The 20,741-nt window shown below is 43.8% G+C and overlaps 1 protein-coding gene across 2 annotated transcripts in view; it reads right to left on the reverse strand.

Moving 5' to 3' along the window:
• Nucleotides 1-20,741, reverse strand: part of IBTK (inhibitor of Bruton tyrosine kinase) — an 88,244-nt gene that overhangs the window by 45,078 nt on the left and 22,425 nt on the right. For both annotated transcript variants that reach the window (XM_061623212.1, XM_061623211.1), the window contains exons 5-10: nucleotides 19,528-19,638; nucleotides 18,658-18,825; nucleotides 16,844-16,961; nucleotides 13,609-13,789; nucleotides 11,801-11,924; nucleotides 2,023-2,197 (exon numbers count right to left, since the gene is read on the reverse strand). In XM_061623212.1, the coding sequence (XP_061479196.1) occupies nucleotides 2,023-2,197; nucleotides 11,801-11,924; nucleotides 13,609-13,789; nucleotides 16,844-16,961; nucleotides 18,658-18,825; nucleotides 19,528-19,638 (877 nt within the window). The remainder of the gene's footprint in view (nucleotides 1-2,022; nucleotides 2,198-11,800; nucleotides 11,925-13,608; nucleotides 13,790-16,843; nucleotides 16,962-18,657; nucleotides 18,826-19,527; nucleotides 19,639-20,741) is intronic.

Genomic DNA, 20,741 nt, shown 5'->3' on the forward strand with positions numbered 1-20,741 from the left:
CCTCCAACTATTCTACAGCTAGATCTCTGGATGATCTGTGACATATCATCAAGGATTTCCATGACTATTCAAACAACAACATGACCTCCCCACAAACATACACTTTGAAATAACGAAAGCTTGGGGCAACTAGGAATGGATTTGTGTATGGAAGAACAGCAAGCTCGGCTCAGTTCAGATACTCAGAAATCCCTGTGATCAGCACCTTTTAATGGAATTAAACAATTCCATTCTTTAATTCTAAGTGTATGCGCCCCTCTGATGTAGACTCCATTTGGTGAATTTTGTGGTTCTAGTAAAACACAAAGTAGATTCCACAAGCTGAAGTTTGCCCTCCCCAGTTCTACTCTGTTTTGCCTTTATTTAAATATCGTTTTCTTATCGGTGTTATGTAAGTTGCATGCTGCTTTGATACACTAGATGGCACCAGTTACTCATATTTGCTCTGTAGAAATGTTTCCTTCTAATAGGAAGTTTGGAGGTCCAGTGCAAATAAGCAGAACAGCCAAATGGGGGCTCCACCAACAAAACACAGATGTCTGCAAATCTCTGAGAAATACAGAGAAAAGTTGCTGTTGGCTAAAAAAAAAAAAAGAGGAATTCCCACAACATCCTTCTACACACATACAAATGGCTATTATAGGTACGGAACACTAGAAAGCCTTAGCAGCAGCCTTTTTCAACCAGTGTGCCTCCAGATGTTGTTGGACCACAACTCCCATCAGCCTCAGCCAGCATTGCCAATGGTCAGGAAAGATGGGAGTTGTGGTCCAACAACATCTGGAGGCACACTGGTTGGGAAGGCTGCTTAGCAGTATCACAAGAAAGACTTCTGGCCAATTATCTTGCTTGAATGGGAAGAATGAGAAGACAAACAGCCTGTAAAACAACTCTATTGAAGAGACCAGTGTGAAAAGAGTAGGTAAGAGAATATACTTGTAAGCTGGAAATTAGCCTGTAATAAGCACTGTAGGCGACTAGTATAACTTAAGTTTCTGAACCCTCTCTCTCACCTCACTTTAGGCACTTCAAGTCCTGAAACCTCAGTTTTCTGTAGTGCTACAGCATTAGAGCACTCAGCTTCAGGGCTAGCAGTACAGTGTGAAGACAAGAGGTTAAAACTCCTTCATGTTGTAAGTCTTGGGCTAGGGATGGTCCCATTGCCTTCTCCCAAAAAAATCATTTTGAGGGGCACTTAGCTCTGTGTGTCCTCATAGGCCACAAGCATCTACTGTTAGAAAGTCAAAAAGAAGGATCCCAAAACCCGATGATCTTTTCAATTATTATACAATTAAATAAATGTCCACACAAAAGCCTCAAGTTCAGTTTTATAGAAACTTATTTTTAAAATTTTCATTACAAAAGGTACAAACAATGATGAAAATACACAAGAGACCATTATTTATTACAAGCTGCTATGGGAGAGGGGAAGGGGGGAAATGTAAATCATGCTATATTGTCTAATGAGTAGGTAATTTTTAAGTCAGCTAGCTAGATTTAGAGTGTGATCCTACCCTTATTCCCATGTTGATGGCTGGGGATTGTGGGGTGTAGGTTTCTCCCCGCCATCCTCTGCCGGCAAAGAAGGATGCTGGGGGGGGGAGCTCCATTAGAAGTGGAGATGGATAGCCAATGGAATCTCTGAAAAGAGGCATTTAGGGACGGGGACTCAGCAGCCTTGGATCCAAATCTAAGGGGCCCAAAGCTATGCCAACCTAAAGCTAGTATAGCAAAGACAAAAGTACTCCCCCTCCCGCCTATTTTCTGTTGTGGCTGGTATGAGCAGCAGTGGTTCTGCCCCTTAGTGCCTTCCCAGCTCCTTGTTAGAATTTCTCTGCCCTTGGATAGTGGTGCCCATGCAATATAGAAGTTTTTTATTTTTATGTCTTAACTAAGGGAAAAAATAATTGTGTGCTCCTGTCCATATTTACACAGATTGGCCCAGAAGAACTGCCTGAGTACATGCTCTCCCAAATGGTAACGTTCTACCAAAGTTAGCACTCAGAAGTCAAGTTAACTGACCTTTCTTTTCTGAATTTCTATTCCCATCCATCCACTTTCCTTTGAAAGCTTCACCATCCTGTGTAACAAACATCATTTCATTCCTATTTAAAGAAATATCAGACATGTAGACTTGGCGGCCATAGACCCATCGGCACTGCTTCAAAGGACTGTTGGCGGATTTCCAGCAAAACACCTAAAACATTAGTGGAGTGTAAGGGACAAGAGGAGATGAGAGAGAGAGGTTTACACATTTCTGCAACAGTTGACCCTCCTATCTTATTCAAGTGCTTTAAAGTACATAGTTTCCGCACTGAAAAAATTGGGAAAATCGGGCCCGTAGCCGCAAGCCCAAGGTAAAAAGTAAAAAGGAGCAAGCTCGGGGGGGATCTGCGGGGCTGCAGCCGTGAGCCCTGCATGGAGTGTCTGTAAAAGAACGAAGAGAGAGGCTTGCCGGTCACAGCCGTGAGCCGGCAACCTAAAAGGGAGGGGTGAAATAATCCATTATTAAAACTCCCTTAGTCAAGCAAGACTAAAGAGCAAAAACAGACTAAAAATCTCACACACTAACCGCCAACAGCACACATAAACTACAACCTACATACAACACAATAGGAAGAAGAAACAGCCTCGGATGATGACAAGAATGAACTGGAGTGGGGGGGAGGGCTGAAGCAGCCCAGGTCTTGAATTCAGTACATTCTTATCTTCAGATGCTAGATGGTGCTATAACCCACGTAATGGCATGCTATCTGGGGAAAAGCTGCTACTGTCTACTCTTATTTCTGCATCCTATTTGGGGACTTACTATGTTTTGTCCCTGATGCAGATTAAATGTTAAACCAGATTTATCCTGGTTCTTTAAAGCAGGCAGGGGGAACCTTCAGCCCACAGGCCAAACTGGCACCCAGCTTCGGTCCTAACTTGGCTCATGAGCCTTTTGTTCCTCAAATCATGCCCACATGCTCTACATCCAATGTCAAGTGTGAGCACAGAGCTGGTAGAGTGCCTTGTGCTGCAGTTCCCCAGCACCCAACAACTGTTCTATGCAAGGGACTTTGGGAGGTGGGATGAATAATCCACCTGTCAATTCTTTTGATGTCACAGTGGGTTGTCCCACCCGCCTGTCAAAGTTCTGCATGGGTGGGACCAAATCATGAACTGGTCCACATGGCCAAAAGGATTCCCAACCCCTTCCTTAAAGCAGGATGCCCTCCTGATGCTGTTGGACTCCAACTCCCATCAACCCCAGCCAGGATGGCCAAAAGTCAGGGCTTCATGTTCCCTATCCCTACCTGAAAGGCTACAATGTTTGTTTGCTTTTTCAGTCTTAAATAAAAATGATAAAACTGCCTCACAGCTGATCAACAGCAAAAGGGAGTTGCTAGGAGAAATACCTCTCTTGGCTTTTATGAGCCCAAATTAAATCTTTCCTTCCATGCATGAAAGCATTCCTTCCATACATGAAAGCATTACTTGCCCTTTAACTAGGTTTGAACGGGACTCTGTAGATGGCCCTGTAGTTATGAAAGGTTTGGTGTCCAATATTGACAAATGGATACTCATGCCAATCAATAAAGTGTCTTTACTGTTCGTAGGAGAGAGACTGTAATACAGATAGAGGATGAGAACTGAAATACAATTTGATTTAGATCCTCCTACAAACTAATTTCAGCTAGAATTAAGGAGACCACTCTAAAATTGACTCATCGATGGTACGACACCAAGGAGGTGTTTGTGAATTTCTGATAGGGCTTCACCAATATGCTGGAGGGGATGCCAAGAAACTGGCACATATCCCCACATGTGATGGGATTGCCATAAGGTCAAGACATTCTGGATCCAGATCTTTTAAGAAATTAGTCCAATAACTAGTCAACGGGTTCACCCTTCCCCTCATCTTGCACTTCTGAATTTGTTTCATAAAGCTGATTTGGACTTATTGCAGAAAGATCTAATATCTTACCTCCTGGTGGCCACAAGAAGCACATTTGCTCAGCCATGGAAGAATTGCGATATCTCTCTTGCTGTCTGGTATCACAGGGTATGGCAACTAGCTCTTTTAGAAAAGCTTACTCAGAAAGTTAAAATAGCACAAGGCCAAAGGAAAAAAGACACTTTTGCAACCATATGGCAGGATTTTATTGTTTTTGTTAATAATGTTCAACCTCTGTTCTCCTCTGATGGCATATGTACATCTTTGAGCTTCATAGCTGGGAAGCGGCAGAGAATTTTTGCTTGTTTTTCCTTGTATAATGATATGGAATTAGACTGCATAAATATGTTTTATACTACTATATAGTTTGCGAGTACAATTGCCTATCTTTGCACTTTGAAGTTTTTCTTTTGGGGGTAAAATAATTATTTTGTTGTTGTTGAGTAGATATTATATGATTTGTATTTTCAAACTGCAATGGCTACTTTAATTAAAATTAATACAGAAGTAGGCAGGAAAGCAAAAGACTTTTGGTAGACAAAGATATAGGCTTGATCTAAGGGCCAAACAATGTGACATTAGTCCCATTTAAACAAGGTTGTGTGAGAAGAAACCAGAAGAGACTAGGAATGTTCAACGATTTCATTTGGTCTATTTAAGCAAAATGTTCTGATTCGCACTTCCTGGACTAATATGCAGACCAGAACACAGCTATCCAAATTTTGCAAAAAGGTTATTGGCTTAAAAACTGTGTATAAAAATGCATAGTTTTACACTAAAACTAATACAAAAAGGTATATTTTGTGAAAAAGTATCCAAAAATGCAAAATTTCATTTTTTTAATTTGGAGAATGGTCCCTTGGACCCACCTGAAGGGTGATTTTCACAGGTACGCCTGCCATCAGATTGGGTAGTACTGCCATCTAGCGTCCGAAGGCAAGAATGCACTAGAGAAAACCTGGGGCTCGAGCCCCTCCCACTTCAGTCTTCATGATGACGAGTCCGAAGTGGTAATCTGAAAGTAACCAAAGGGCAAAAGCCCCAGCAGCAAAGAAAATATACATAGCAAATATCATAGAACTTGCAACATAAGAACAGGTTTTAACTAAGGAAAATCAGACAGAGCACGAAGCACATAGGTTGAACTATATACGAAATACTGAACGAATTTCCCCAGAAATCCCCAAGGGAGGGACGTGATGGCAGGCGTACCTGTGAAAATCACCCTTCAGGTGGGTCCAAGGGACCATTTTCCACAGGTAGCCTGCCATCAGATTGGGATGTACCAACGTAGCCCCCTAATAGGGAGGGATTCCTAGGAAGTTACAAATCAGAAATAACGTGTTGCAGGACACGTCTCCCGAAAGAGGCGTCAGCTGAAGCATAGCGATCAATCTTATAATGCTTCACAAAGGAGTTAGGGGTAGCCCATACCGCCGCTCTGCATATGTCTGTAAGAGGAGCATTAGTTAGGAAAGCCGCCGTAGTGGCAGCAGACCTGGTCGAATGGGCCGTGATGTTAGACGGCACTGGCAAATTAAGTGACTGATATGCAATAGAAATACAGGCTCGAAGCCAACAGGACAAAGTGGATTTGGACACCTTTTTTCCCAAAGATCTCGGATGAAAGGATACAAATAATGCGTCTGTCTGTCTAATATCCTGGGTGCCAGAGAGGTAAACTTTGAGCGCTCTCCTAACATCCAGCGAATGCCAGGCCTTTTCGAGGGGATGGACCGGCTTTGGACAAAAGGATGGAAGTACAATGTCCTGGCTACTGTGGAAGACTGAGTTGACCTTAGGACAGAACGATGGATCCAGCCTCAGGACTACAGAGTCCTTATGGAATACGCAGAGATGACGGGCCGATGACAAGGCCTGTAACTCCGAAATCCGCCTCGCGGAAGTGATAGCCACGAGGAAAAGGACTTTAAAAGACAACAGTCTTAGAGGCACTGAGGCAAGAGGCTCAAATGGAGGTCGCTGTAATGCCTGCAAAACTTTGGAGAGGTTCCAGGATGGAAAGTGGTGACGTACCGCTGGAGAGAGGTGGGTAGCTCCTCTTAAGAAGCGTTTGATGAGCGGGTGAGTGCCTAGGGGTGCTGCCGATGAAGAAACAGACAGAATTGAGGAGATGGTGGAGGCCTGTCTACGCAGGGTGTTCAGTCTGAGTCCCAATGTCATGCCTCTGTGTAGGAACTGTAGAACGTGCTGTACAGTGGCTTGGGGTGCTGAAAAACCTTTAGAAGTGCACCAGCTGGAAAAAGTACACCAAGTACTCTGATAGATTCGAGTAGTTGACGGACGCCGAGATGCTAAAATAGTGTTTATGACCCCTTGAGACAGACCAGCAGAGATCAACTGTGTCCGCTCAAAAGCCAGGCTGTCAGTCTCAGCCAGTTCGGGTCCAGATGCCAAACTGGTCCTTGGGAGAGAAGATCCGGCCTGATTGGAAGAGTCCAGGGAGCCGCCATTGACATCGAGAGGAGGTCCGAAAACCAGGGTCTGCGAGGCCAGTAGGGTGCTATGAGTAAAATCCGTGTCCGTTCGAGTCGGAGTTTTGTCAATGTCCTGCCTAGGAGTGATATAGGCGGGAAGGCATACAGGAGCCCGTGTGGCCATGGTGTCGTCAGTGCATCCACTGCTTCCGCCGTTGTCTCTAGGTACCTTGAGAAGTAACGAGGCAGTTGGCAGTTTTGGCTGGAGGCGAAGAGATCCAGTGAGAGGGGGCCGAACCGCCGCTGAAGGAGGGTGAACACAGCTGAAGTTTCCATTCTCCCAGATGGATCGTTTGCCTGCTGAGCCAGTCGGCCGTAACGTTTAGCGTGCCGCTGAGGTGTTCTGCTCGTAATGACAGGAGGTGGGACTCGGCCCAGTCGAAGAGTCGTGTCACTTCCTCCTGTAGAGCCCTGGACCTTGTGCCTCCTTGTCTGTTGATGTGAGATTTCACGCAAACATTGTCCGTGCGAATTAGGACGTGTTGTAGAGCGAATAGTGGCTGGAAGTGTCTTAGAGCGAGATGAGCAGCCCTGAGCTCCAGCCAGTTGATGTTGTAACTTAGTTCCTGGGTTGACCACACGCCTTGGACAAAGGTGGAGTTGCAGTGGGCTCCCCAGCCAGACAGACTGGCATCCGTGGTGATTAGGACTCTGGTTGGGTCCTGGAACGGTGTCCCCTTGGTAAGGGAAGTTGTGGATACCCACCAGCGGAATGATTGCGTCAGAGATTGGCCCAGAGGAATTACGCGATGGTTGGACTTGGAGCTGTCCGCTTGAAAGGGTAGGAGAGCCCATTGTAAAGGTCTGGAATGATGTCGGGCCCACGGAACGATGTGGATGGTGGAGATCATTGCCCTGAGAAACTGGGCCAGAAACATGACATCTGCTGTGGGGCGATGTAGAAGTAAGTTTGCCATGGCTGTGATGGAAGCAATACGGTCTGGGGACAGAAAGGACATGGCTAGGGATGTGTCCAGTATTGCCCCTAAGTGCTGGAGGCGCTGAGTTGGTTGTAGATGACTCTTTTCGGCATTGATCAGCCAGCCGTGAGAGTGTAGTGCCTCTAGGGTGAACTGGATCTGCCTGTTGGCCAAGTCCCGGGAGCCTGCTCGGAGGAGGAGGTCGTCGAGATAAGCATAAATATGGACCCCCTGGAGGCGGAGATATGCCAGCATGGTGGCCATCACTTTGGTGAAGACTCGGGGGGGGTGAGGAGAGGCCGAATGGAAGGGCCCGGTATTGAAAATGGAGGTGGCCTAGTGCAAATCTCAGGAACCGTCTGTGACCCGGGCAAATTGGGATGTGTAAGTAAGCGTCCTTCAGGTCGATGGATGCGATAAAGTCCCCTTGTTGTAGAGCCTCTACAATAGACGCCAGAGATTCAATCTTGAAGTGGCGGTATTTGACGAAGCGGTTGAGGCCCTTGAGGTCTAAGACCGCCCTCCATGAGGAGTCTCGCTTGGGGACCGTAAAGAGGACAGAGTACACGCCTTGTAGCCGTTCGGATGGGGGAACAGGCTCTATAGCGGCTATCTCTAGTAGATGTCGTAGTGCGTCCTGCATGATCTTTTTGTGTGCCCTGGAGACGGGGGAGATGCAAAATTTGTCCGGTGGTGTCCGCCAAAATTCTATATTGTAGCCCTGGGTGAAGAGAAGTCTGACCCAGGAGATGTTCGTCAAGTTTAGCCAGATGCTGGAGAAGAAGGAGAGTCTGCCTCCAATGGGGATGGAGTCAGAACTGCCTGCGTTGACGGTTTCCTCTGCCATATGCCTGCCTGCTCTGGTATTGGCCCCTGTATTGTGATCGTTGTCTGGACCAGGGTGCCTTGAAGGGACGGAAATTTGTAGGCCTGGTGTCCCGTCCGCGTCCACCGGGTTGTCCTCTCCGAAAGGGTTGGAAGGAACGGTAAGGGGTAAACCGTCGTACGGGTCTGCGGTCGTCTCTTTTGGCCGTAGCTAGTGCAGGTTTACGATTGTCCTTGGGGTTGACAAGGACTGCTTTGAGAGCGTCCTCGCCGAAGAGCATATTTCCAGAGTATGGAGCTAAGGATAAGTTGGTTCTGGCAGTCGAGTCGGCGTCCCAATGTTGGAGCCATAGAGTACGACGAGCTACAATTTCGGCTGCAAGGGCGCGTGCACCGTGATGGGAAGCGTCTAATGTGGCGTCGGCCACAAAGGCAGCAGCCTTGTGTATCTTGAGGATACCTTTCCTTAGTTTGGCGGGATCCGGGTTGGGTTTGTCAAGGATATCCTCTAACCACATCATGGAAGCCCGTGAGAAGATAGAGGCAGTAGAAGAGGCCCGGATGGAATGAGCGGAGGCCTCATGGATCTTACGGAAGACAAAGTCAAGCCTCCTCTCATAGGGGTCCTTGAACAGTAATTCGCCTTCCTTTGGAAGGAGAGAATGGGATACAAGATTGGAAATAGGTTGGTCCACCCCCGGGACGTTCAGAAAGGACATGGATTCCGGGTCCAGGGTATAGAGCTTGTTGGCTAAGGAGGAGGAACGACGTGGACGAAGGGGATGGGCCCATTCTTCTCTGGTCAGTTTTTTAATGGGGTCTGGCACGGGAATGAAGTGCTGCACTGATCTGGGGGACTTGAAAACTCTGGCACCCTTGACAGGAGGGACAACTGGTTGAATAAGTTCTGGTTGAATGCCAAGAGTGTCCATGACTCTACGTGACAGACGAGAGAAATCCGCCGGGTCAAACAGGCGATAGATCTCTTCCTCCTGGTCAGATTCCCCACTCCATTCATCCAGGTCAGTCTGAAAAACATTCATGTAGTCATCAGACTGAGATTGTTCTACGTCCAATCTACCCCTGACCACCTCATATGGGTTAGGAGAGGGTAGTGGAGCATCAGTATTGTCACCGGGTTGTCTCGCAGAGCTGAGCTGTCGCGAGGTTCCGGGCTGAGAAGACAAATGTAGAGTAGGCTGGGGATGGGATAGGCACCCCAGCAGCTCTCGTAGTTGTTGCAGGAAGTCAGGGGTCAACTGTATCCCTGGGGGAGTGGAAGAAGGTAGTGCCTGTTCCTGAAGAGGAATTTGAGGCTGCCCATGCGGAGTTTGAGGAGCTTGACAGGGGAATCCTTCAAAATCTTCCTCTGAAGACTCAGAAGGAGACTGGAAAAGTGCAGGAACGGCTGCATGGTGAGGTTTCTCTGGGAGTGATGATACGTAGCGTGCTCTCTTAGGTGCTCCGTGACCAGACAGGTGTTTAGTCTTTGCTTTTGCCTTGGCGTGTTTATGTTTAGCTGGCTGGCGTGGGGATGGACGGCCTGCTTCAGGGGATATTGTCACCTCAGGGTTCAAATCCACCATGACAATCTCTGAATGACTCCCACAATGGGGAAGGAGCGGTAACAGAGCCAAGGTAGAAACAGTATAGGACAGACTAGAAACAGTATGACAGGAGTGAGTACGCCCAGTACGAGAAAGGTAACAACTCGGGTAAGGTTGGCGCCAAGCTAAGTACATGCACACAATGGGGAAGGTGCGAGACCGCTGGTTACACTGCCAACTTGGCCTTGAGCTAAGTACACGCACACAATGGGGAAGGTGCGAGACCGCTAGTGACACTGCCAGAGAGGTAAGCTTTATTTAAAAATCACAGTGTGGCCAAGGTTAGATACACGCACTCAATGGGGAAGGTGCGGTACCACCAAGGTGCACAGACTAGTCAATTGGATGTGCACCTACAAATATACACACACACAATGGGGAAGGTGTGGTATAACAGGGCTACTGGATGTGCACCTACAAATATACACACACACACTGGGGAAGGTGTGGTATAACAGGGCTACTGGATGTGCACCTACAAATATACACACACACACTGGGGAAGGTGTGGTATAACAGGGCTACTGGAGGTGTACCTACGAATATACGCACACACAATGGGGCAAGTGTGGTATAACAGGGCTACTGGAGGTGCACCTACAAATATACACACACACGAAGAGGAAGGTGTGGTATAACAGGGCTACCTGATGTATCTGAAGGGAATACTGATTAAGTGAATATAAATTTGATAACCGGAGACTACACAAGTCCCACAACAGGGCTACCTGCTGTGTCTGAGGGGAATACTGAATAGGTGAGTATATATTTGTTAACAGGAGAGCACACAAGTCCCAAGTGATTAGAAAAGAAAAAAGGCGGCAAAAAATGAACAAAATGGCGGCCGCGATAACGGAGCCTCTCACTAAGACTCTAGCAGGGTTTGAAAACGGCCGGGGGTCAGCTGGGAGGATATGCCACTGGAGGGTGCTAAAAAACAGGCGAGAGGGGCGATATCAGTAAGCGTAATTGAGCCCAAGCCGGGTTGAATGAACAGCAGGGCTGAGGGGCTTCTGTAAAAAAAGTTGAAGAAATTGCAATGGCGGCCGCCGAGGGAGCCGCAAGCTTCCCTAAGGACAGAAATAAATAACAATGGCGGCCGCGATATCAGGGTTGGCGGGAAAAACGGGAGCGCTACAAGAGGCTTCAGAACGGGCGGGATGTCTACGAGGGAGCCGCAGCCGCAAGCTTCCCTATGTAGAGGCTAAAATATAGACTGAAATAAGGAGGGGGGAGACCGCAGCCACGGAGCCCCCGCTAAACGAAAAAACAGCAACCGCTGCTGTTGGAGCCTCACAGCCGCGAAGCCCCCGCAAACACGAGAGAGCAGCAGCCGCTGCTGGAGGAGGCTGAGAAGGCTGAGTAATAAACGGCAAAAAAGGGGGAGGGGGGGACCGCAGCTGCGGAGCCCCCGCTAAATGGGAAAGAGCAGCAGCCGCTGCTGGAGGAAGTTCTGAAAGCTGAGTAACAAATGGCAAAGAAAAAAGGGGGGGGAGGATCACAGCCGCGGAGTCCCCGCTAAATGTAAAAGCAGCAGCCGCTGCTGGTGAAGCCTCAGGGAAGAACCCCGAAGAAATCAAGAGGTAAAAAGATAAGAAGAGTAACAGAATGGAAATAAGACTTAGCTACGCTCTGTCTAAATTCAGATCTGCCTCGGACGGAGGCAAGAATGAAGACTGAAGTGGGAGGGGCTCGAGCCCCAGGTTTTAACTCTAGTGCATTCTTGCCTTCGGACGCTAGATGGCAGTACTACCCAATCTGATGGCAGGCTACCTGTGGAAAATGATACAGAAAAAGACTTATGAATAAACACTTGTGAAATTGACACTGACTGAAATATAATGATTTGTTCATTCCTAGAAGAGGCATTAAATATTACTATTGCTAGCAAATACATTGCATTTAGTGACTAATGCCATAGCTATGTTACATGTCATAAACATATGTAGTGGTTCCAGGGTTTACGCTTACAGTGTATAAAGGGTGAAGTGAACACAGTATCAGACAACTTACTCTTCCCGCTTGATCCAGTGCAAGAATACAAATCCTCTGACCTCCATTTTCCTTAAGGTGCTGAGGATCCACTCTGTATTCTAAATAGCCTCCACTAACAAGAACCTTCTTTAGGTTTAGTTGCCTGAACAATGAAAATACAAGAAGTTTATTTACACAAGATACACACGTCAAAAGTATAAAAGACATAATATATTAAAAAGAAGAAACCCAACAATGTTACAGAAGCAATAAAATAAGTAACTACTGTCAAGCTATCACAGATGAACAACCCTTAATGTTGACCCTAGGACAAGATTCATCACAGCTGCATACAAGAGACAAGGTGAATAGCATAATCTTCCCAACTGATGTACAATCTCCACCACTACAATGGCATTTTGCCATGCCCTCTCATTAACACGTCACCCAATACTTCATATTAACCATGTAACATGTGAAACATATCTATCACATACACTCATTAAAAAGCCATTTCTGCAAAGAAAAGAAAAAAATCACTTCGGATTGAAAGATATCATCTGAAAAGAAGAAAGCACTGAAAAGCAGCAAGAAAGGAGCAAGGACAGCATTCAAACTTTCCACTTAACTGAAAATCAGCCCAAGGAAGCAGACTGACTTAATAGATTAATAGTAAGACTAAATCCTTTACCCCAACTATGCTAAACTGGAAAGATAGTGGCTTGCCTAGGACCATCTACTGTGTGGTGAAATTTGAACTAAGAAGTGCCGTATTCACATTTTGAGTGTAATTATGACCCCACAATTACCTAGGAGTAACCCCATTGAATTCAACAGAACGTATTTCTGAGCAGACATGGTTGTTTAGGATTGTGCTGTTAGCCTTTTATCTGGTTATTAAAAGACTAAGATTTAAGCCAGACACTTTTGAGTTCACTACTCCCATGAACTCAGTATATGATCCATTATCCTCTCAGCTCCCCATTAACAATAAAGGAGTAATAATAATGACTTACCTTACAGAATGAGCTGGAAAGATTCCTGAGGTAATGGGCATGACATTTTAGGCATCCAAAAGCATTACATGAATGCCATATATTATTATGACGATGAATATTATGGATACTTCCAGTTTCCAGCAGGCTGGAAAGCATTCTATGATAACTGTTTAGGAGCTATGAAACAATTGAGGGGTGTTTTTTTTGTAATAAAGTGCTGTAGAATCTTAAAGACTAAAATTTATTATGGCATACTGATGAGTCTGATGAATGGACTCTAGCTAGTCCACAAATGTTTATGCCATAAGCTGCTACAAGACTTTTTGTGGAATTTGCTGCAACAGATCAACACAAGTACCACTTAGAAGATTCTTTATTTCAAAAACTGGATTATAAAAAAAATCAATTTGCATACAGTAGATTTGCTTTATCTCAGCCTGTGTTCACTGGGTGCTATTTTCTTGTTTTGCTACAATAATCAAGCTATATCCACACCACTTCTGCATGTGGAAGTCCGTTTCACACAACTAAAATCACAAACAGTTTTTATTTTATTTTATTTAGTTATTAAATTTATATCCTGCCCTTCCTCCCAGTAGGAGCCTGGGGTTTTTATTTATTTATTTATTTAGCAAAAGCTTGTGCATCTGCACACAGACAAGCCATTTTTGTTCTGCTCACAGCCCTCTGCATTACAGTTCAAATGGTCTAGGATCAGATGCTAGCAAAATGAATGTGTTCAAAGCAGAAGTACTATAAGCACAAAGACTTTCTATTAGTTTACTATAAGTTTTTAAAAAAAACCTCAGCAAGGTAAATTCATTTATTTTTCTGATGAAAAGCACTCACTTGGAAGCAATCTTCTTGCACTGATAGTCGGTGAGCAGATAGATATCTCCTCTTTCCGTAACACAAACTGTGGCACCATCACTCGCAGTGACAAAGGACATACTAATGTCCTTGTGATGCAGGGCAGAAACTTGGCGAGGAGAAGTTACACACTTCTCTCCATTAGGATCTAGCAAGTATCCTACAATATAAGAGAACACCCTAAATGTCAACTTTTTCAGATCTATAATTTGGCATTTGAGCACAATCATTTTCCTATTCAAAGGAAAGGCAGAAATAAGTGTTGTCAATTCACTCACACACACAGTTAAAAACTCCTGGAGGATCACAAACTCGTTTATAAATTCAGGCCAACAAATGCAGCTGCCTTGTACAAAATCAGGCCCACCTAGCTCAGTAGTTTCTCCTCTGATCAGCAGTAGCGTTCCAGGGTCTTTTAGGCCAAAGTACAGGTAATTTGTAACCAAAAAACCCATTAAAATCCAACACTATAAAATGTTGTGGATTTCTGGATCACACGGTGGAAAGACCAACAAAACCTGTTAATGAATGACAATACAATGCAAATTTTATACCCGGCTTAGCAGGTTACTCACAGTCAATCTGATAGGGAGGATTAAATACAGTTAAAACCTTAACAAATAAAATTACTGCTTTTGATTTATAAAGACATCTCCTGCCGCCACCGCCACCACCACCTCTTTCTCTTGCTGCTGCTGCTGGCCGCCTATCTAGCCGGTGCAGATGGAGACGCCAGCAAGCAAGATTCGGAGGGGGCCCCTTTGGAGGCAGGTCCTCCTGGCTACGGGACCAGTCACTGAAGCTATGGAGACAAGGCAGAGTGGGCCTCCGATTTTCCCTCTTGTGGGGGTCACATGCAGTCCCCCATCAACATAACGGCCACCCTCTTTAGCCCCCAGCTAAAGCCCATCCTGCTCTCTGACCACAACCTGCCTCCCAGAAAGATGCTCCGCCTTCAGAAAAATGGACACACAGGCCCGCCGAGGCTTCAGTCCTGGAGAGTCGCAGCCAGCAGGCGCTCGCACCACCCTCCTCCCCGCCCGGGAAGAAGGAGAGGCAAGAGAAATTCCGGCAAGTGACATCAGAGGAGCGATAACCTTTTACTTGCTTGTCGCCCTCCATGGTCAACATAATTTCCGTTTTCTGACACGTTCATAGAGTGGGGAGGAGGCTTACGGGCTTCCCTTGGTGAATTCTGACTTTCATACTATGTTTATGTATATGTATATGGATATTGTTTATGTAATTTGCTTTGTAAATTAATTTGATTTTTTTATTGTACCTTGTGTATTCTATTGTAAACCGCTTTGAGATCTTTTAGATAGTAAGCGGTAATGGGAATAATAAATAAATAAAGTATACACCAATCTGGAGCACATTTTTTAATTTTTAACTCTTTATTGATGCATTAAAATCAGTACAAAGTCCAAATCTGGAGCACATTTATCTAGAATGAAATCTTAATTTCATTCTACATGGATTTTCTTAGGATTACTGCTTTACATTAAGAAGGTCACACATTCTGGAGATGAAAAGTGCATTTTTTAAAAAAAACAAAATTTAGGAACCTAGCAAGTGATTCTAGAGTTGGGGCCACATCCCATTAGCTATCAGCATCTTGAGTTCAAATGCCAAAGGTCCATCTAAAACATTTTACTCTACTATAGGACTCTGTACTCACACCAAGGATTTTCACATTGTGCATGAAACATTGTTTGTACATGAAATTACTCTATAGGTGTAAAAAAAAATTTAATTGATATCCCCCATGTGTTTGTGTAATTTTTTATTAGGATGTGAGTAGTGACAGCGGAGACAGAGAAAATAAAGAGAGCTGAACAGCAAAAACAGAATAACTAATTGAAAATTGTCACAGGGTGAGACAAGGAAACCTGCCCAATCTTTTTCTAGTTTGAACCTTTAACAGCACCTCTTAGACTAAGGGTGGCTAAACTCATGGTCTGGATCCAGCTGGTTAGGCCACAGAAAATAGCCCACCAGCCCTGCAAACTTTAGCTCCCTATCTGTTTGGGTGATAAAACTCTCCATTCTGTATAGAGTGATCTTTAGAGAGCAGATAAAGTGACCTATCTCCTGACTGGGGTAGACAGAGGATCCCTCTGGCTGCCCCTCAGAAAAGACAGTCCAATCTTTTATCTCAGTGCTAATCGTCACAGCACTGAAATCACAGATAAAGCTTCCTGCCTGCTCTTTCAGAGGATATGGTAGCATTTACCCTCACCCATCGTGGAAATGGGGAGGGCTAGAAATGCCGGCTTTGCATATGAGTGCATATGCTTCTGCATGCATGTTTGTATGCAAGAGTGAATGCATGAGTGTTTGACTGCATGCCTCACAAATGGATGTGCATGTGCACGTGGTCTAAATGTAGTGGGTTCGTGCACGCTCTTGCATACATTGGCCACTCCCACCACTGGCACATGGCCCTCGGAAGGGTGACCAATGGTCAATGCAGTCCTTGGGGGGCCCAAAAATAGCCATCCCTGGCCTAGACATTTTTCAAGTTTCTGTGTCTTATAAGCAAAACTGACAAGTGTTTATTGCAGTCAACCAAGTACAAAAGATAAAATTACAGCCTCAATAAAACCAATTAATACAAAGTGACAAGCTAAAAACTAACAAACATAGCGGGTCTAAGAGTTATGACAACATTCAAGTATTTTGCCACCTATTCTGATTTCTAATAAATTAAGAGACCTTGTCTCAAATTTTGAGATAGCAAAGTGAACCGATAACCAACACTTTCCTCTTAAGATGTCCCTTGTTTTTTTCAAAGGATTTGAAACTCAAGTTCACATCATTTGCCCTCTAAAATGTTTAACACCAAAGGACCTCATTAAAGACTTAGGTGACCTAATGTAATAGAGAACACACTTGTTAAGTTCACCAATTCTCATCAAATATTGGAAATATTCAGGCAAATAAAAATGTATTTTCACATGAGTATTGTATATTAAGGTATGAATTCCTAGTATCCAAAATATTTACAGTCAATACATGACCTCCTAAATAGTCCCTGGTACATAGTAAAGGTCGGTTAGACGGAATGTGCCAATCTTAAGAGTGAAATATGTAGCCTGTATGTAGATTAGTAAAGCAATGTGTTAAGCTACTTCTAAATGAAATGGCAATGCTTTGTTTATTTAAAAAATCCTCCCAAAAATCACCTTGGATATAAAACTCCCTCTCTCACCTAATTGTCCACCATTCAGCCCTATTGTATATACTGCTTCTTTGGTCCATAGAACTGTATGGAACCTGCCTGCAGCCACACCAATCACGGCTCTTCCTTTAAGATTTTTTGCTTGAACCTGTATAAAACACCCAAAGACACACAGATGTCATGTAACCAACCAGTATATTCATGATACATGTGTATCATTACACAAAATACACATTCTGGCATTTTAATTTAAATTTGAAAAACCATGTACAAGAATTATTATAAAAAATATATTTACTACTAATACAAAGAAGAGTTATTATTTATTTAAAAAATATTTACATGCCACATGTAAACATTTCTAGGTAGTTTAGACAAATAAAAGCAATATAACAATACAAAATACACTATATAGAGTATTTAAAACTAGATCAATACAACATAACCAGTTACCAAAATACTGAAGATCACAATGGCTTGCATCATACACTGTCAAATGCCAAGGTGAACAAAACGTTTTTAAGCATATGCCAAAAATGTAACAGAGTCAGTGCATGCTTTATTTCTGGGGGGAGGCAATTCCAAAGTGCAAGCATCACAAGGCCCTCTTCCCGGTTGTTGACAGATGGACATCTGCTGGTGGTGGTACAACCAGGAGGACATCCAATTATGATGACCGCAATGGCATGGCTATACAAGAGAAGGTGTTCTGTCAGGTAACCTGGTCTTGAGTTGTTTAGAGCCTTGTAGGTCAATACCAAAACCTTAAAACTAGACCAGTAGCAAAATGGTAGGCAGTGGAAACACTCCACCTCTTGAAATCCCTTCTCAACGAAACTCACTCAGCAATGTCTCTTTTTAGTTTTAGGTATCACATAAAAATGGCTCCCTTCTGCCACATTTTAACAAGTTTTCAATGGCCTTCAGGGTGCTCAAATTGTTATAACCAGCATTTACAATTATTTGCTACAATACTGCAGACACCAATTATTTTTTAATATTTTATTTTTGTCATCACTTTGCTTCCTTTTAACTGTGAGATCAAAAGCACACAGATGCTAAAAGCAACGGGCAATGCTTGTTTAGCAATTAGAATAGAAAACTGTGGTCAGAATATAAAGTGCGTATCCTGTAGCCTTGTAGGCATTTTGACTCCTGAAATTATTTTAGTTTGATTCATTGCCCATGCCCACCAATCCTAAGAGACTGGGATGGATAACATATCAGTCATAAAATGCTAGTTATAATTATTACCTACTCTACTCATCACATCACCCAGAGGTAATTTTCATCTTTTTTCCAAGTATTTATCCCCAATAAAATTGTATGTTCCTCCCCCCCCCTTTTCTAAAGATTCTCTGGAAATTTCATTTGCAGTTTAAGCTTAGGAAGAGGTTCGCTCCTCAGTTTCATTGCCGCAGTCCCACAGAATTAACTAAAAATAAACCATGGTCTACATGGTGCCCTCAAATGTTGTTGGGACTGCAACTCCTTTCAACCTCAGGCCAGCATGGCTGGTTGCCAAGGATGATGGGAGTTGTAGTCCAGCAACATCTGGAGGGCACCACATTGCCTGCCCCTGGTTTAGACTGCCATGCAGTGCTGCTAAGTACTGTTCAAAATCCTCCTATAAAGTCATATGAATAAGTCATAGTTATGCAGTCATCCAGATGCTTAACAATCCGATGCTTGTTTCCAGCAAGAACAATAGATGCCATGTATCAAACAGCTGCACCACATCAGACATGCCCAAGAGTGTATGCATGGGAACATGTGCACATGTGCATCCATCCCTAATTTATAGGCATGCCAAAACTATCTGTTTACTAAAAAGGTCATTTTACCTGTCTGGGAACATTGCAGCTAGCAGGAGGAAGAACACCCAGCTGATGAAATGTATTCAGGCCAAATGTGTACACACATCCATCTTCTGTTAAGACAAGTGTATGATCTTTAGCTGCTGCCACCTGAGAGCACTGATGACCCATCAAGCTTTCCACCAGCCTGGGAATCTAAGAAAGATTAAGAAAATATTGCATTTGTGTTTCAGGCATGCCTCCCTCAATCAAGAGGGACCTTTGTCAAAACCAAAGCAAAACCATTTTATAAAATATTTTATGCTATGCATGCACACATACACATCTCTAATAAAAAGATCCAGATGCTACACAATTATCTATATGCACCTTAGACTAGAAGCTTTTAAGCTTAAAAATCTATTGCTATTTTGACATACACATTCATTTTTCTTGGCCATGATAGCCATTCAAAATTTGTGATCCCACTGATCCTGCCTCTTCCCCAACTAAGGAGAGTGTGAAGACTGTTAAATGCTTGCAAGTGTCTTTGAAGCCCAATGCAGAGTTCATCAGAGATGAGCCCCAAACACTTTTATCACAAACATGAATCACGGAATAAAATATATGTACTCACCAAAGTGAGCATTTGGGGATCTCTGAAAATATAGTCACCATTAGGAGAAATAATCTCCATCCTCTAGTCTAAATTATTCGTTAAAGCCAGCTTTAGTACTCCTCATAGCTTTCCAATACAAGCTAATTTATTGTCAAAATCAGCTTTTGAAGTACTGAAAGACAACTACTTTAAAAAAAGAATCAAACCGCTGTGAATGTATAAAAGATTACTTAATGGGCCAAATACTATATTTGAAACCAGTTTTCTTTTCACAACCTAATACATTTGTTTTAAAATACCAAGCAAGTCTGTTCATCACCATGACCCAAGCGTCCTCCTTGACCATGTCCACAGGTGTAAACTTGTCCTTTTTGTGAAAGAAACACGGAGTGAAATTTACAGAGTACCACCTGAGAAGAGGGAAAAAAAGGGGGGGGGAATAGCACTTAATACTACTAATTCTTCTACAAACTTTGATGTAAAGCCTGTATTGCAGTGATATATAAAGGAATCAGGAAATTTGCTTACTATAAATAAGGATCCTAACAGCAAATGTGAACAAATTGTACATTACCATATTTATAGTATTAGGCTGATTACATACAGAATCACTTCTTATCTTGTGCAAGGAGGATGTGGTATGACAGGAAAGTGCAGAATAGAAAACTAGGCAGCTTCAAGTAGCTACCACCATTCATAATACTTTCCCATTTACAGTAGGGCCCGCTTCTCGGCGCCCCGCTTCTCAGTGCCCTGCTTCTCGGCATTCTGCTAATACGGCGCCAAGGGGGGCAATCAGCTGGAGGGGGGACTGGAGCTCCCTGCACTCCAGCTGACTGCACCAGAGGAGGGGAAGATCAGCTGTAGTGTGCTACAGCTGATCTTCTCTTCTGGCACGATCAGACTCCCACTCGAGCTGATCGTGCCCAAGGAGGGGAAGATCTGATCTTCTCCTCCTCTGGTGTGATCAGCGGGTTAGGTTCCAGACCTCCATGCTACAGCTGATTTGCTTTTTGGCAGTTTTCACTTTCTGGTGGTGGCCTGGAACCTAACCTGCAGTATGAGTGGGGCCCTACTGTATTTATTGCTAAACACAGAAATTGGCATTTATGTCATCTCAATTCACATATTAAACATATATAAAGTAGAGACCTTTCAGTAATACGTCGATTTTATACATATATTCAGCTAAATTTACTAGCCAGTGGAGCATTGTGCCAGTGTAAGGCACAGATTTGGATACAAACTCAGAAAAAAAAAAAAGGACTACTGCTTCTATTCCACAGTGATATACCATGCCTCAGCATCCTTTTACACTATATCTGATCTGGTCTACTTTATGCCAGAAACAAGTCTGATGAGAAGACAGCACTAGAACCACGTCATGAAGCAATTTAACATTTTCCCTTTTTCACCTATGAGCAGAGATCTACATGGATCTCAAATATATTTACAAATCCTGTACTAACACACTGGTCTACTCAACCTACTATATATGCTCCAATTTTTTAGG

Source organism: Rhineura floridana, chromosome 4, assembly GCF_030035675.1.
Source record: "Rhineura floridana isolate rRhiFlo1 chromosome 4, rRhiFlo1.hap2, whole genome shotgun sequence".
Classification (NCBI taxonomy): domain Eukaryota; kingdom Metazoa; phylum Chordata; class Lepidosauria; order Squamata; family Rhineuridae; genus Rhineura; species Rhineura floridana.